The sequence below is a fragment of the Salmo salar genome, chromosome 04, assembly GCF_965601325.2.
Source record: "Salmo salar chromosome 04, fSalSal1, whole genome shotgun sequence".
In the NCBI taxonomy this organism is placed as follows: domain Eukaryota; kingdom Metazoa; phylum Chordata; class Actinopteri; order Salmoniformes; family Salmonidae; genus Salmo; species Salmo salar.
The window spans coordinates 11,000,959-11,016,437 of record NC_138294.1 but is presented as its reverse complement, the minus strand read 5'-3'; the positions used below and the strand labels follow the sequence as shown (position 1 = coordinate 11,016,437).

The 15,479-nt window shown below is 44.6% G+C and overlaps 1 protein-coding gene across 1 annotated transcript in view; it reads left to right on the top strand.

The window, feature by feature from the left end:
* The window catches only part of LOC106610372 (neuronal acetylcholine receptor subunit alpha-7), a 78,661-nt gene extending 63,429 nt beyond the window's left edge, over positions 1-15,232 (top strand). Inside the window, exons 6-10 of the mRNA XM_082974076.1 lie at positions 1,665-1,832; positions 3,680-3,874; positions 6,933-7,019; positions 8,437-8,546; positions 9,629-15,232. Of these exons, the coding sequence (XP_082830202.1) occupies positions 1,665-1,832; positions 3,680-3,874; positions 6,933-7,019; positions 8,437-8,546; positions 9,629-10,324 (1,256 nt within the window). The 3' untranslated portion in view covers positions 10,325-15,232. The remainder of the gene's footprint in view (positions 1-1,664; positions 1,833-3,679; positions 3,875-6,932; positions 7,020-8,436; positions 8,547-9,628) is intronic.
* The last annotated feature ends 247 nt before the right edge of the window (positions 15,233-15,479 follow it).

Sequence of the window (15,479 nt, the reverse complement as noted above, 5' to 3'; positions counted from 1 at the left end):
ACTAGAGGGATGTCTCCAACCACCAACTTACCGTCCTAAGACAAGGCCGAGTTTAGCCCACAACGATCTCCGCCATGGCACAACCCAAGGGGGGGCGCCAACCCAGACAGGAAGACCACGTCAGTGACTCAACCCACTCAAGTGACGCACCCCTCCCATGGACGGCATGGAAGAACACCAGTAAGCCAGTGACTCAGCCCCTGTAAAAGGGTTAGAGGCAGAGAATCCCAGTGGAAAGAGGGGAACCGGCAAGGCAGAGACAGCAAGGGCAGTTCGTTGCTCCAGCCTTTCCGTTCACCTTCACACTCCTGGGCCAGACTATACTAAATCATAGGACCTACTGAAGAGATAAGTCTTCAGTAAAGACTTAAAGGTTGAGACTGAGTCTGCGTCTCTCACATTGGTAGGCAGACCATTCCATAAAAATGGAGCTCTATAGGAGAAAGCCCTACCTCCAGCTGTTTGCTTAGAAATTCTAGGGACAATTAGGAGGCCTGCGTCTTGTGACCGTAGCGTACGTGTAGGTATGTACGGCAGGACCAAATCGGAAAGATAGGTAGGAGCAAGCCCATGTAATGCTTTGTAGGTTAGCAGCAAAACCTTGAAATCAGCCCTTGCCTTAACAGGAAGCCAGTGTAGGGAGGCTAGCACTGGAGTAATATGATCACATTTTTTGGTTCTAGTCAGGATTCTAGCAGCCGTATTTAGCACTAACTGAAGTTTATTTAGTGCTTTATCCGGGTAGCCGGAAAGTAGAGCATTGCAGTAGTCCAGCCTAGAAGTAACAAAAGCATGGATTAATTTTTCTGCGACATTTTTGGACAGAACATTTCTGATTTTTGCCATGTTATGTAGATGGAAAAAAGCTGTCCTTGAAACAGTCTTGATATGTTCTTCAAAAGAGAGATCAGGGTCCAGAGTAACACCGAGGTCCTTCACAGTTTTATTTGAGACGACTGTACAACCATCAAGATTAATTGTCAGATTCAACAGAAGATCTCTTTGTTTCTTGGGACCTAGAACAAGCATCTCTGTTTTGTCCGAGTTTAAAAGTAGAAAGTTTGCAGCCATCCACTTCTTTATGTCTGAAACACAGGCTTCTAGCGAGGGCAATTTTGGGGCTTCACCATGTTTCATTGAAATGTACAGCTGTGTGTCGTCCGCATAGCAGTGAAATTTAACATTCTGTTTTCGAATGTCATCCCCAAGAGGTAGTGGTCCTAAAACGGAACCTTGAGGAACACCAAAATGTACAATTGATTTGTCAGAGGACAAACCATTCACAGAGACAAACTGATATCTTTCCGACAGATAAGATCTAAACCAGGCCAGAACTTGTCCATGTAGACCAATTTGGGTTTCCAATCTCTCCAAAAGAATGTGGTGAATATATTTGGTCAATATTTATTTGGTCAATATTTTCTTAACTATTTATTGAACTGCATTGTTGGTTAAGGGCTTGTAAGTAAGCATTTAACTGTAAGGTCTACACCTGTTGTATTCGACGCATGCGACAAATAAAGTTTGATTTGAAGTGCATTAACTTGAATGTATACTCAGCAATAGAAAATCATGGACAGAAATCAACGATGGCAAAATGTGAATATGACAAGACTGCCCACTCCTCCTTCTCCTCATCCTCCTCTCCTCCTTCCCTCCCCCAGGTATCCTGAAGAGTACCTGCTATATCGATGTTCGCTGGTTCCCCTTCGACGTCCAGAAGTGTGATCTGAAGTTTGGCTCGTGGACATACAACGGCTGGCTGCTGGATCTCCAGATACTGGACGTAGACATCTCCTCATACATCCCCAACGGAGAGTGGGATCTCGTGGGTAAGAGACTGAAGGAGTGTCTCCCTGGAACTCTCTGGAGGAAATGAGGTTCACTTTTTTACAGTAGAGTCAGTGGTACGGTGGTCAACACTCAAATCGAATCAATCTTTATTTATAGTGCACATTTCATACAATGTGCATTACACATTCTGTGCTTACAGTAGATCTCTGACAGAATGCAGCCCTGTTTTAGGTGTCTGCGTCCCATGCCTCTCTGATCCTGAGTGTTCTAGCCCCTGGGCCAGACAGCCACTTATTGAGCCCGGTGTTACGCCTCTTATCCTGCTGCCTGAATTATTCTGTTTCACTTCCTGGTCCCCTGGGCCAGACAGCCACTTATTGAGCCCGGTGTTACGCCTCTTATCCTGCTGCCTGAATTATTCTGTTTCACTTCCTGGTCCCCTGGGCCAGACAGCCACTTATTGAGCCCGGTGTTACGCCTCTTATCCTGCTGCCTGAATTATTCTGTTTCACTTCCTGGTCCCCTGGGCTAGACAGCCAATCAATGTCCAGCTCTGAGTGTGACCGAGCCAGGTGGTATTACAGGTCTATTCTCCTCCCTGAACTACGCTGTTCCCATTCCATGTCATCTATCATTGGATGGATGGTGGCAACGTGCCTCTGGTCTCAGATAGATGCCTCAATAGTGTTGGAATGCCAGTGGCATAAAGTACTTCAGTAAAAATACTTGAATGTACTACTTTAGTAGTTTTTTGGGGTATCTGTACTTTACTTTACTATTTATATTTTTGACAGCTTTTACTTTTACTTCACTACATTCCTAAAGAAAATAATGTACTTTTTACTCCATACATTTTCCTTGACATCCAAAAGTACTCATTACATTTTGAATGCTTAGCAGGACAGGAAAATGGTCCAATTCACACACTTATCAAGAGAACATCCCTGGTCATCTCTACAGCCTCTGATCTGGTGGACTCACTAAACATATGCTTCGTTTGTTAATTATGTAAATGAGGTCTGATTGTTGGAGTGTGCCCCTGGCTATCCGTAAATTAAAATACTAGAAAATGGTGCAGTCTGGTTTGCTTAATATAATGAATTCTAAATCATTTATGGCTTTTACTTTTGACACTTAAGTATATTTAAAACCAGATATTTACATTATTTTACTGGGTGACTTTTACTTGAGTCATTTTCTATTAAGGGGACTTCACTTTTACTCAAGTATGATAACTGGGTGTTTTTCCCCACCACTGGGGAATGCCAGCCTGATGTTTTCTTTCACACTCTCTCTCTCTCTCTCTCTCACACACACACACACACACACACACACACACACACACACACACACACACACACACACACACACACACACACACACACACACACACACACACACAGAGTACGCAGCTGGCTGTATGTAACCATGGGGGTATGAGGTGACAGCTGGCCCAGGAAGGGCTCACTAGATTGGGGCACGGCCAGGCAGCTAGCAGGCTCAGCTCCAGACACAGCCCTGGTTCCTCTGCCAGACAAGGTGCAATCCTGGGGCTCTGTTTAGAGTTTAGCGATAGTACCCTTGGTTACGGTCCTATACACAGACACACACACACACACACACACATGTATGGACACACACACACACACACAAATGTTTTTCTGTTGCTAGGTTTTAATCAGTTAAAATAATAATACTTACTTTGAGGTGATGAGTCTGAAATCCTCAAACTCACTAACCAATCAGTGCTCTGCTAGATGTCCTACAATGATTAAAGCCCATCAGAGTGATTGAACCATTTACATTTCTCCTGGAAATCGGGGGTTCGTCTCAAATCTGATGGAGTTGTTAATGTTATGTCCATCTAACCTGCCCCTCCTCCCAGGTGTCCCAGTGAAGCGTAACGAACTGTATTATGACTGCTGTAAGGAGCCCTACCCTGACGTCACCTTTACTGTCACCATGAGGAGGAGGACACTGTACTACGGCCTCAACCTCCTCATCCCCTGTGTCCTCATCTCTGGCCTGGCCCTGCTGGTCTTCCTGCTGCCTGCAGACTCTGGAGAGAAGATCTCCCTGGGTGAGAGGAGGGTTCCACACACAGAGACACACACACACATACCTCATTCTGCGAGGACACTGTGGGTCAGCGTACACTAATCCTTTTATTTTCCTTCCTTTATGCTAATTCTGATATTATGCTTTGAATAAGGCTTTATGCCAACCAGTATTCTTGTAAAGCTATAATGCCAACCAGTATTCTAATAAGACTTAATGCCAACCAGTATTCTAATAAGGCTATAATGCCAACCAGTATTCTAGTAAGGCGTAATGCCAACCAGCACTCGAAGGCTTAATGCCAACCAGTATTCTAATAAGGCTTAATGCCAACCAGTATTCTAATAAGGCTTAATGCCAACCAGTATTCTAATAAGGTTAGAATGCCAACCAGTATTCTAATAAGGCTATAATGCCAACCAGTATTCTAATAAGGCTTAATGCCAACCAGTATTCTAATAAGGCTTAATGCCAACCAGTATTCTAATAAGGCTTAATGCCAACCAGTATTCTAATAAGGCTTAATGCCAACCAGTATTCTAATAAGGCTAGAATGCCAACCAGTATTCTAATAAGGCTAGAATGCCAACCAGTACTCTACTAAGGCTTTATGCCAACCAGTATTCTAATAAGGCGTTATGCCAACCAGTATTCTAATAAGGCTTTATGCCAACCAGTACTCTAATAAGGCTTTATGCCAACCAGTACTCTAATAAGGCTTTATGCCAACCAGTATTCTAGTAAGGCTTTATGCCAACCAGTATTCTAATAAGGCTATAATGCCAACCAGTATTCTAGTAAGGCTATAATGCCAACCAGTATTCTAGTAAGACTTTATGCCAACCAGTATTCTAATAAGGCTTTATGCCAACCAGTATTCTAATAAGGCTATAATGCCAAACAGTATTCTAATAAGGCTTTATGCCAACCAGTATTCTAATAAGGCTATAATGCCAACCAATATTCTAATAAGGCTTTATGCCAACCAGTATTCTAATAAGGCTATAATGCCAACCAGTATTCTAGTAAGGCTATAATGCCAACCAGTATTCTAGTAAGGCTATAATGCCAACCAGTATTCTAATAAGGCTTTATGCCAACCAGTAGTCTAATAAGGCTATAATGCCAACCAGTATTCTAGTAAGGCTATAATGCCAACCAGTATTCTAGTAAGGCTATAATGCCAACCAGTATTCTAGTAAGGCTATAATGCCAACCAGTATTCTAGTAAGGCTTTATGCCAACCAGTACTCTAATAAGGCTTAATGCCAACCAGTACTCTAATAAGACTTAATGCCAACCAGTATTCTAATAAGGCTATAATGCCAACCAGTATTCTAGTAAGGCTTAATGCCAACCAGTATTCTAGTAAGGCTATAATGCCAACCAGTATTCTAGTAAGGCTTTATGCCAACCAGTACTCTAATAAGGCTTAATGCCAACCAGTATTCTAATAAGACTTAATGCCAACCAGTATTCTAGTAAGGCTAGAATGCCAACCAGTACTCTAATAAGGCTTTATGAAAACCAGTATTCTAATAAGGCTTTATGCCAACCAGTACTCTAATAAGGCTTAATGCCAACCAGTACTCTAATAAGGCTTTATGCCAACCAGTACTCTAATAAGGCTTTATGCCAACCAGTACTCTAATAAGGCTTAATGCCAACCAGTACTCTAATAAGACTTAATGCCAACCAGTATTCTAATAAGGCTTAATGCCAACCAGTATTCTAATAAGGCGTAATGCCAACCAGTATTCTAATAAGGCTATAATGCCAACCAGTATTCTAATAAGGCTATAATGCCAACCAGTATTCTAGTAAGGCTTAATGCCAACCAGCACTCTAAGGCTTAATGCCAACCAGTATTCTAATAAGGCTTAATGCCAACCAGTATTCTAGTAAGGCTTAATGCCAACCAGCACTCTAAGGCTTAATGCCAACCAGTATTCTAATAAGGCTTTATGCCAACCAGTACTCTAATAAGGCTTTATGCCAACCAGTACTCTAATAAGGCTTTATGCCAACCAGTATTCTAATAAGGCTTAATGCCAACCAGTATTCGAATAAGGCTTAATGCCAACCAGTATTCTAATAAGGCTTAATGCCAACCAGTATTCTAATAAGGCTAGAATGCCAACCAGTATTCTAATAAGGCTTAATGCCAACCAGTATTCTAATAAGGCTTAATGCCAACCAGTATTCTAATAAGGCTAGAATGCCAACCAGTATTCTAATAAGGCTTTATGCCAACCAGTACTCTAATAAGGCTTTATGCCAACCAGTATTCTAATAAGGCGTTATGCCAACCAGTATTCTAATAAGGCGTTATGCCAACCAGTATTCTAATAAGGCGTTATGCCAACCAGTATTCTAATAAGGCGTTATGCCAACCAGTATTCTAATAAGGCGTTATGCCAACCAGTATTCTAATAAGGCTTTATACTAACCAGTACTCTAAGGCTTTATACTAACCAGTACTCTAAGGTTTTGTGGTTGAAGGACATGAAAGCTATAATACAGATCAAAAGCTGTTCCTCTGAGAGTAGAGGTGAGCTGTATTTTCTCCTCTCTCTCTGTCCCTCCCTGTCCCATCTCTCACTCCACCCCTCTCCCTCTACCCCCACCCCTCTCCCTCTACCCCTACCCATCTCTCCCCCTACCCATCTCTCCCTCTCTACCCCTACCCATCTCTTCCCCTCTACCCCTACCCATCTCTCCCTCTCTACCCCTACCCATCTCTCCCTCTCTACCCCTACCCATCTCTCCCTCTCTACCCCTACCCATCTCTCCCTCTCTACCCCCACCCATCTCTCCCTCTCTACCCCCACTTATCTCCCCCTCTCTACCCCCACCCATCTCTCCCTCTCTGTTCCCCCACCCATCTCTCCCTCTCTACCCCCACTTATCTCCCCCTCTCTACCCCTACCCATCTCTCCCTCCACTCATCTCTCCCTCTCTACCCCCACCCATCTCTCCCTCTCTACCCCCACTCATCTCTCCCTCTCTACCCCCACCCATCTCTCCCTCTCTACCCCCACTCATCTCTCCCTCTCTACCCCCACCCATCTCTCCCCCAGGTATCACTGTCTTGCTGTCTCTGACTGTCTTCATGTTGCTGGTAGCAGAAATCATGCCGGCTACGTCAGACTCTGTTCCTCTCATCGGTAAAGTATTGATCATCTATTGACTCATCAGTGATTTATTGAGTTTTGTAGAAGCACTATTGTATTTTACATGATTACGCTCATACAAGTTGTGAATTGATTGGTGGTTCAGTATCATCACTAGATACCAAGCTAAATCATGAAACCAATTCAAACTCATGTGTTCCTTATTTAGATCTGGTTGCTATGCCCATATTTCTTGCAGTGGAGGCTGCTGGGGGGAAGGATGACTCATAACAATGGCTGAAATGGAGTAAATGGAACGGTATCAAACTGGTGTTTTGGATCCTATTCCATTACACTCCACTCCAGCCATTATTATGAGCTGTCATCTCCTCAGCAGCCTCCACTGCTTTCTTGGTAAGTTGACCACACACAGTTAAGTATAGAATAGCCACTCATAAACCCAGTGTAATACCCCATGACCAAACATCTAACTAATATGGTTTCCACACTACACAAGGTATTCGTATTACAGAGCTAAGGTGTTCTGTTTTCCCTTCTAGCAGCCGATATTTACCTCAGGCTTTAATCAGCTAGACAGGAGAGGTGTAGAAGGAACAGCATGACTGCTTCCCAAATGGCACCCTATTCCCTATTTAGTGCACTACTGGTCAAAAGTAGTGCACTATGTAGGGAATAGGGTGCCAGTACATGATTGATGGAAGGAATCAATTCCCAGGAAAGAGAGGAGACGTTGATAGAATGAAGAGCTCAGAGGGCTGACAGGGTGTTAGGGATGTTACCACCTCAGGCAGACAGGTGGTTACTGTTCTCATCTTCTGTTAAAATACCTATCTGTGTCGCTCTCTCTTTATCGCTCTCTCTTTATCTCTCTCTCCCTGTCTCTCTCTCTCTCTCTTTATCTCTCTCTCCCTGTCTCTCTCTCTCTTTATCTCTCTCTGTCTCTCTGTTTCTCTCTATCTCTCTCTCTTTATCTCTCTCTCTCTCCCTCTCTCTCTGTTTCTCTCTCTCTTTATCTCTCTCTCCCTCTCTCTCTCTGTTTCTCTCTCTCTCTATCCTTCTTTTTCTCTATTTCTACCCCTCTTTGTCTTTCGCGCTCTCCTCTTTCTCTCTCACCTTGTTCTATTCCTCTCTCTCTCGTTCTCTTTCTCTCTCTATCCTGAAGCAGGGGATAACCTGTTAATCACCTGTTAAAATACCTCTCTTTTCTACCTTTCCTCATCCATCTCTTTCCAGTATTCTATCATCTATATCTCTATGTTCCTGCCCAGTACTTTCCAGTATTCTATAATCTATATCTCTATGTCCCTGCCCAGTACTTTCCACTGTTCTATCATCTATATCTCTATGTTTCTGCCCAGTACTTTCCAGTATTCTATTATTTCTATGTGTTCCATCCCACTACAATGATTTCTAATATTGATATCTATAATCTATATTTCTGTTGTTGCAGGCCAGTATTTTTCATTCGCCATGATGATCGTGGGTCTCTCTCTCGTCGTCACGGTTCTCGTTCTACAGTTCCACCATCACGACCCTCACGGGGTAAAGATGCCTAAATGGGTAGGTAACCATGGTTACATGACATTTCCTGCTAACCTCTTTGTGTCATGTCCTCTTAACTGACGCCTTGAGTCGTAGAGTAGTTCCGGTTATGTCTGCCACGGAAAAATACATTCCAATTCTCTTAGTGGTCCTTGACTCTGGTTGTGCTCGAGTAGAGGAGTTGTAGAAGTCGTTTAGCTGTTAAAGTTCAGTTTGTTTGTCATCCGTGTGACTTCACCAACTCTGATCCTGTAGTACCACAGTGTGTACAAGGGGATGGTGTCCACAACACCTTAGACTCATCTTAGAATCTCCCCACTTCCTCCCCAAAGTGGGAGTTGTCAGAGGAAGTGGAAGAGTGTTAATGTAAGAACAACACACAGTCAAATCCTGTCATACAAGAAAACAGGAAATACCTCTTACCCCAGGACACGTCACAAGAATGAAAGAGTAACACAAACGTTGCTGGGGTACCAGATCACTCCAAGGCCTTCGCTAGACAGCTCATTGCTCATTGACTAGGCCTATGTCATCTCATCTCAGGTCTTAAAGTGTCAGTCCACTTCCATCCAATATTCACACGATCCTGTAGAGCATTGGAACACCAAGTGGCTGTAGTTCAAAGTCATAGAGACGGCTCATTGACTAGGCCTATGTCATCGTAACGTATGCCACTTCCTGAAGTGTCACTTCTGCCCTGGCAGACAAACAGTGCCTGAGGGGATGACTGGCTCTCTCAGACAGGCCAGACATGTTTTAAACATGAAGCATCTCCAGCCCTGTAGAGCCTCTCTGTGTCCTAGTCTGCCAGTGTACATGTGAAGACCTGGTCTACCTCTGAATATCCTTGTACATCTGTGCCTTATAGCGTTATCTATGGTGCTTTTTCTGTCAACAATGTAATGTGTTCACGACGTATGTGTTTTATTGCTTTTATTACCCTAAAATTGCCAAAATGTTTAATATCAGTGCACTGTCCCTTTTTGGGAGCTGCCACCTTTCTCTCTCTGTCTTCACCTTTCCCTCCTCTCTCCCTTTTTCTCCGTCTCTCCTCACACTCTCTCTCTCTTTCCTCACCCCTGCCTCCACTGCCTCTCTAGATGCGAGTCATCCTCCTCAACTGGTGCGCCTGGTTCCTCCGCATGAAGAAGCCTGGCGAGGAACGCAAGACAACCACCCCCTCCACCGTCACCACCAACACCAATACTACCCCCAGCTCCACCACAGGAGGCTACAAGTACTCCCACCCTCCCCCTCACCACGCCAGCACCAGCTCCATCCAGATGGGCTCCATCCCTGGGGGACAGCCCTCCAATACCTCAACCACCAACGGCAACATGAACCTGTACTTCGGCTACCACTCCATGGGTATGGGAGGGATGGGATCCTTGGGGGGGTCTCACGATAACCCCTGCTGCCCGCCTAGCAGTGACTCTTCTGGGGTTGGGGTCTGCAGTGGAGGGGTTGGGGGTGGTAGTCAGACCACGGGGACAGGTGGAACATGTTCCCCCAACGAGGCGCTACTCTCCGACCGGGACGTGGGGATCCTCCGGAGGTTGACGGTGGACCAGATCCCGGAGATCGGGCGGATCCTGGAGGAAGTTCATTTTATCGCCCAGAGGTTCAGGGAGCAGGACGAGGGAGAGGCGGTCTGCAGCGAGTGGAAGTTTGCGGCGGCGGTCGTGGATCGTCTTTGTCTCGTGGCGTTCACGATCTTCTCCATCATCGGCACGTTTACCATCCTCATGTCGGCGCCCAACTTCCTAGAGGCTGTGACCAAGGATTACCTCACATAATGTGGATTTTATCTCGGCTGGCTAATTGGGCAAACGCTAACGAACACTGTAGCTAATTGGCTAACGCTAACTAGCGCTTTAGCTATAATGCTAAACAATACAAACTGTAGCTAACCGCCTCTACTCTGTGAAGCCACTGAAAACCACCTCCCAGTTTTGAGATAAAATAATCTCTAGAGTTATGACTTGTTATGACACCAGTACTTGGAACACCAAATGTCTATATTTTGATAATGGTTGTGTATTATTATGGTGATATACAGTATATCTTCCATGTGGGTGTGGTTACTGTCAAAATGGCTACCGTAGCTGTAGTCGTGCTTACCACTCATTCAGTAACAGTACTGTCAACATGGCTTCCGTAGCTGTAGTCAATGCTTACCTCTCGTTCAGTAACAGTACTGTCAACATGGCTTCCGTAGCTGTAGTCGTGCTTACCACTCGTTCAGTAATGTTACTGTCAACATGGCTTCCGTAGCTGTCGTCTATGCTTACCACTCGTTCAGTAACGTTACTGTCAAAATGGCTTCCGTAGCTGTAGTCGTGCTTACCACTCGTTCAGTAACAGTACTGTCAAAATGGCTTCCATAGCTGTAGTCGTGCTTACCACTCGTTCAGTAACAGTACTGTCAAAATGGCTTCCGTAGCTGTCGTCTATGCTTACCACTCGTTCAGTAACAGTACTGTCAAAATGGCTTCCGTAGCTGTAGTCAATGCTTACCACTCGTTCAGTAACAGTACCTCAGTATATAGTATGTGAGGCTATAGTTCTAGAACAGTGTGTGAATTCACTGACACACTTTTTATCCCTTTCCCTATCACCATTTAATTTCAACCGTTTCTTCTAGCCACTTTTGTATAGATAACCTCATTGACGTTCCTCTTCCCCTTCTTCTTTCTCTCCATTTTTATTGTTTTCCTTTCTTTCCCCATATTTTCACCCTTTACCACCTCACCTGGTTTCACTTCTGCCCCTCTTTCACTGTTCATCTTTCCATTAATCTGTCCCCCACCCCTCCTTTCTCCCTCTGTTCCCCAGACCATCAGCCAGATCTTTCTCTACTTTCCCCTTTCACTTGACACTTTTCTCCCTCTGTCCCCCATCCCTCCTGTCCCTCTGTCCCCCACCACTCCTCTCCCTCTGTCCCCCATCCCTCCTGTCCCTCTGTCCCCCATCCCTCCTGTCCCTCTGTCCCCCATCCCTCCTGTCCCTCTGTCCCCCACCCCTCCTCTCCCTCTGTCCCCCATCCCTCCTGTCCCTCTGTCCCCCATCCCTCCTGTCCCTCTGTCCCCCATCCCTCCTGTCCCTCTGTCCCCCACCACTCCTCTCCCTCTGTCCCCCATCCCTCCTGTCCCTCTGTCCCCCATCCCTCCTGTCCCTCTGTCCCCCATCCCTCCTGTCCCTCTGTCCCCCACCCCTCCTCTCCCTCTGTCCCCCATCCCTCCTGTCCCTCTGTCCCCCATCCCTCCTGTCCCTCTGTCCCCCATCCCTCCTGTCCCTCTGTCCCCCACCCCTCCTCTCCCTCTGTCCCCCAGACCATCAGTCAGATATAACTGCAGTATACAGTGCATTGGATAAGTATTCAGACCCCTTGACTTGTTCCACATTTTGTTACGTTACAGCCTTATTCTAAAATTGATTAAATGTTTTTTTCCCTCATCAATCTACACACAATACCCCATAATGACAAAGCAAAAACAGTTTTTTTTAAATAAAATAAAACGGATATGACATTTACATAAGTATTCAGACCCTTTACTCAGTACTTTGTTGAAACACCTTTGGCAGCGATTACAGCCTTGAGTCTTCCTGGGTATGACACTACAAGCTTGGCACACCTGTATTTGGGGAGTCTATTCTTCTCTGCAGATCCTCTCAAGCTCTGTCAGGTTGGATGGGGAGCGTCGCTGCACAGCTATTTTCAGATCTCTCCAGAGACGTTTGATCGGGTTCTAGTCTGGCTCTGGCTAGGCCACTCCTGTGTCGTCTTGGCTTTGTCCGTAGGGTCGTTGTCCTGTTGAAAGGTGAACCTTCACCCCAGTCTGAGGTCCTGAGCGCTCTGGAGCAGGTTTTCATCAAGTATCTCTCTCTGTACTTTGCGCCATTCATCTTTCCCTCGATCCTGACTAGTCTCCCAGTCCCTGCCACTGAAAAACATCCCCACAGCATGATGCTGCCATGACCATGCTTCACCGTAGGGACTGTGCCAGGTTTCCTCCGGATGTGAAGCTTGGTATTCAGGCCAAGGAGTTAAATTCTGGTTTCATCAGACCAGATAATCTTGTTTCTCATGGTCTGAGAGTCTTTAGGTGCCTTTTGGCAAACTCCAAGCAGGCTGTTATGTGTCTTTTACTGAGGAGTGGCTTCTGTTTGGCCACTCTACCATAAAGGCCTGATTGGTGGAGTGCTGCAGAGATGGTTGTCCTTCTGGGAGGTTCTCCAATCTCCACAAAGGAACTCTAGAGCTCTCTGAGTGACCATCGGGTTCTTGGTCACCTCCCTGACCAAGGCCCTTCTCCCCCGATTGCTCAGTTTGGCCCGGGCGGCCAGCTCTAGGAAGAGTCTTGTTGGTTCCAAACTTCTTCCATTTAAGAATGATGGAGGCCACTGTGTTCTTGGGGAACTTCAATGCTGCAGAAATGTTTTGGTACCCTTTCCCAGATCTGTGCCTCGACACAATCCTGTCTCGAAGCTTTACGGACAATTCCTTCGACCTCATGGCTTGGTTTTTGCTCTGACATGCACTGTCAACTGTGGGACCTTATATAGACAGGTGTGTTACTTTCCAAATCATGTCCAATCAATTGAATTTACCACAGGTCGACTCCAATCAATTTATAGAAACATTTCAATGATGATCATTGGAAACAGGATGCACCTGAGCTCAATTTCAAGTCTCATAGAAAAGGGTCTGAATACTTTTGTAAATAAGGCATTTCTTACTTTTAATACATTTGCAAAAAAATCTAAAAAACTGTTTTTGTTTTGTCATTATGGGGTGTTGTGTTGATTGATGAGGGAAATATTTGATTTAATCCATTTTAGAATAAGGCTGTAACGTAACAACATGTGGAACAAGTCAAGGGGTCTGAATACTTATCCAATGCACTGGATAAGTAGTAACAGTTTTTCAGGTTCCATTTCACTGTGGTTCCATTTCATTTAAGCTCCGCTTCTCCTCCCCAGTAACCTTATTAAACTGTATCTAGCTAGAACTGCATACCATCACTGCAGATCAGATAGGAGAATCTATGGACCCATTAACTCCCTGGTTCTCCTCTAAAACCTCTCTCTAATGGCACAGCTATATGTCATCTGTGTAGAATATCATACTCTTTGCTAACTTTGCTAACTGAGCCACATTCCTTCAGCATGTGAGCATTATATTTGTGAAGCAGTATGTTAGCGTCGGATTTGTAGCTGGTCGTCATCAATACCAGGGTATATCTAAATCTTCATAGATGTTTTTTCAAGTAAAACTCAACATAAAAAAACAAGTTTAAGGATACAGTGACACTTAAAAAACGTATTAGAAAATATATTTTCCTAAGAAGCCCTGTGTGTTTTCCCACGGCGGACACAGACGTTGAACCTTTCGTAGTTGTTTTAGTGTTGTGTTCTCTAATACTGTGTGAAATGAAAGTCTTTCCTCATTATCGTTAAGCAAAGGACATGAAACCCGGATGACTGGGGGTATTATTGACAGAAAACCCCCTGATGTATACCACAATGTGTGTCTAACCTCGTCGCCGTGTCAACACAACTACAGTAAACTAACTCTCACTACGGTGATCATCTTATCGTTAAACAGATGACATCAAACATTGAATTACAACTGTCTATTGCTCTATTGTCTTCAGCTGGCTTGTATCACTACTGTCTATAGTTCTATTGTCTTCATGACACTGACAGAACTCAGACTGGGCCCGCTGATTCGGACATGAGAAAGGAGGTCATTAAAACAACAGACATTTTGAGAGAGAGAGATCCTAGACTGGGGCTGGAGGTCCAAAGGACAAAGGTTTGTGGGGTCAGAGACGTCGCCTGATCCACCATCCTGACCACTGCTCTGTTTGGTTTCACCATACCCTGTAGAGGAACAGGATGTGATCTTGTAAGATCAGGGGCCCGTATCCACAAAGCCTTGGAGTAGGAGTGCTGATCTAGGATCTGTCCATGCAACCTTATTCATTATGAACTAAAAGGCCAAACTGAGCCTAGATCAGCACTTGTACTCTGAGACACTTTGGATATGGGCTCTGAGCCAATCAAAGACGAGGAAAGCCCTAATGGGAAGACCACTGTGCTGTCATCAGGTCATTGAAATTCAACTTTATCCATCAACACGTCACGTTACGTAACAGACACACAAGACTTACCTGTGTCTCCTAAAGGAATGCTGTTGTATCCCTGTCCTGTTGGAACAAGCTTCCTGAACCGTTGGATTTCACAACCGGATATCACGTCTTTATCTGGCCAATAGTCTATCATGTAGACATTTTGTAGAGGATCATGTTTCCTCCCTGTGTGTAATCACTGTCATGCCTAGTATTGGACATACCATGTTTTGTCCTCTCCACTGTGTTAACTGATGTGTGCTGAGTGTTTTTGCACAAAATGGCTAAAGAATATCACAAATGTTTTTGAAAATGATATCTAACTAAAATGGGATAAGTTTTGAGTTTCCTACCTGTATTTGACAATACGATTAATCACATTTAAAAAAAGAAATCTAAGTCACTCTGATGCCCGTAGTTGGGTGTCAGCCATTTGTCACAATTGTCACGAGTGTGGTAATATCTTGTTGATGGGTGTGTCTGTGCCTCTCTGTGTGTAATGTCTCCTTAGAAACATGTACATGCATTACCAGTGTATATTATTATACAACAATAAAGAGAGAAAACGAAGTTTACTCCAAAAGGGTTCAATCATTCAGGGCCCAGGTAAAAACTCTCGTCCCTATAGTTCTAACACAGTTCATCCAGAAACTGTCTCTGTTGCGGTGTCAGTTTATAATATCAATTTACTACCTGGAACTAGGGCCCAGAGTTTTCCCTGAACCTAACCTGGGAAAAACTTCTAACTCTACGTCATGGCCCTCCATCTGTCTGTCTTTCTGTCTGTGCTGTCAGCTTCCAGAGGAGGATATGACGG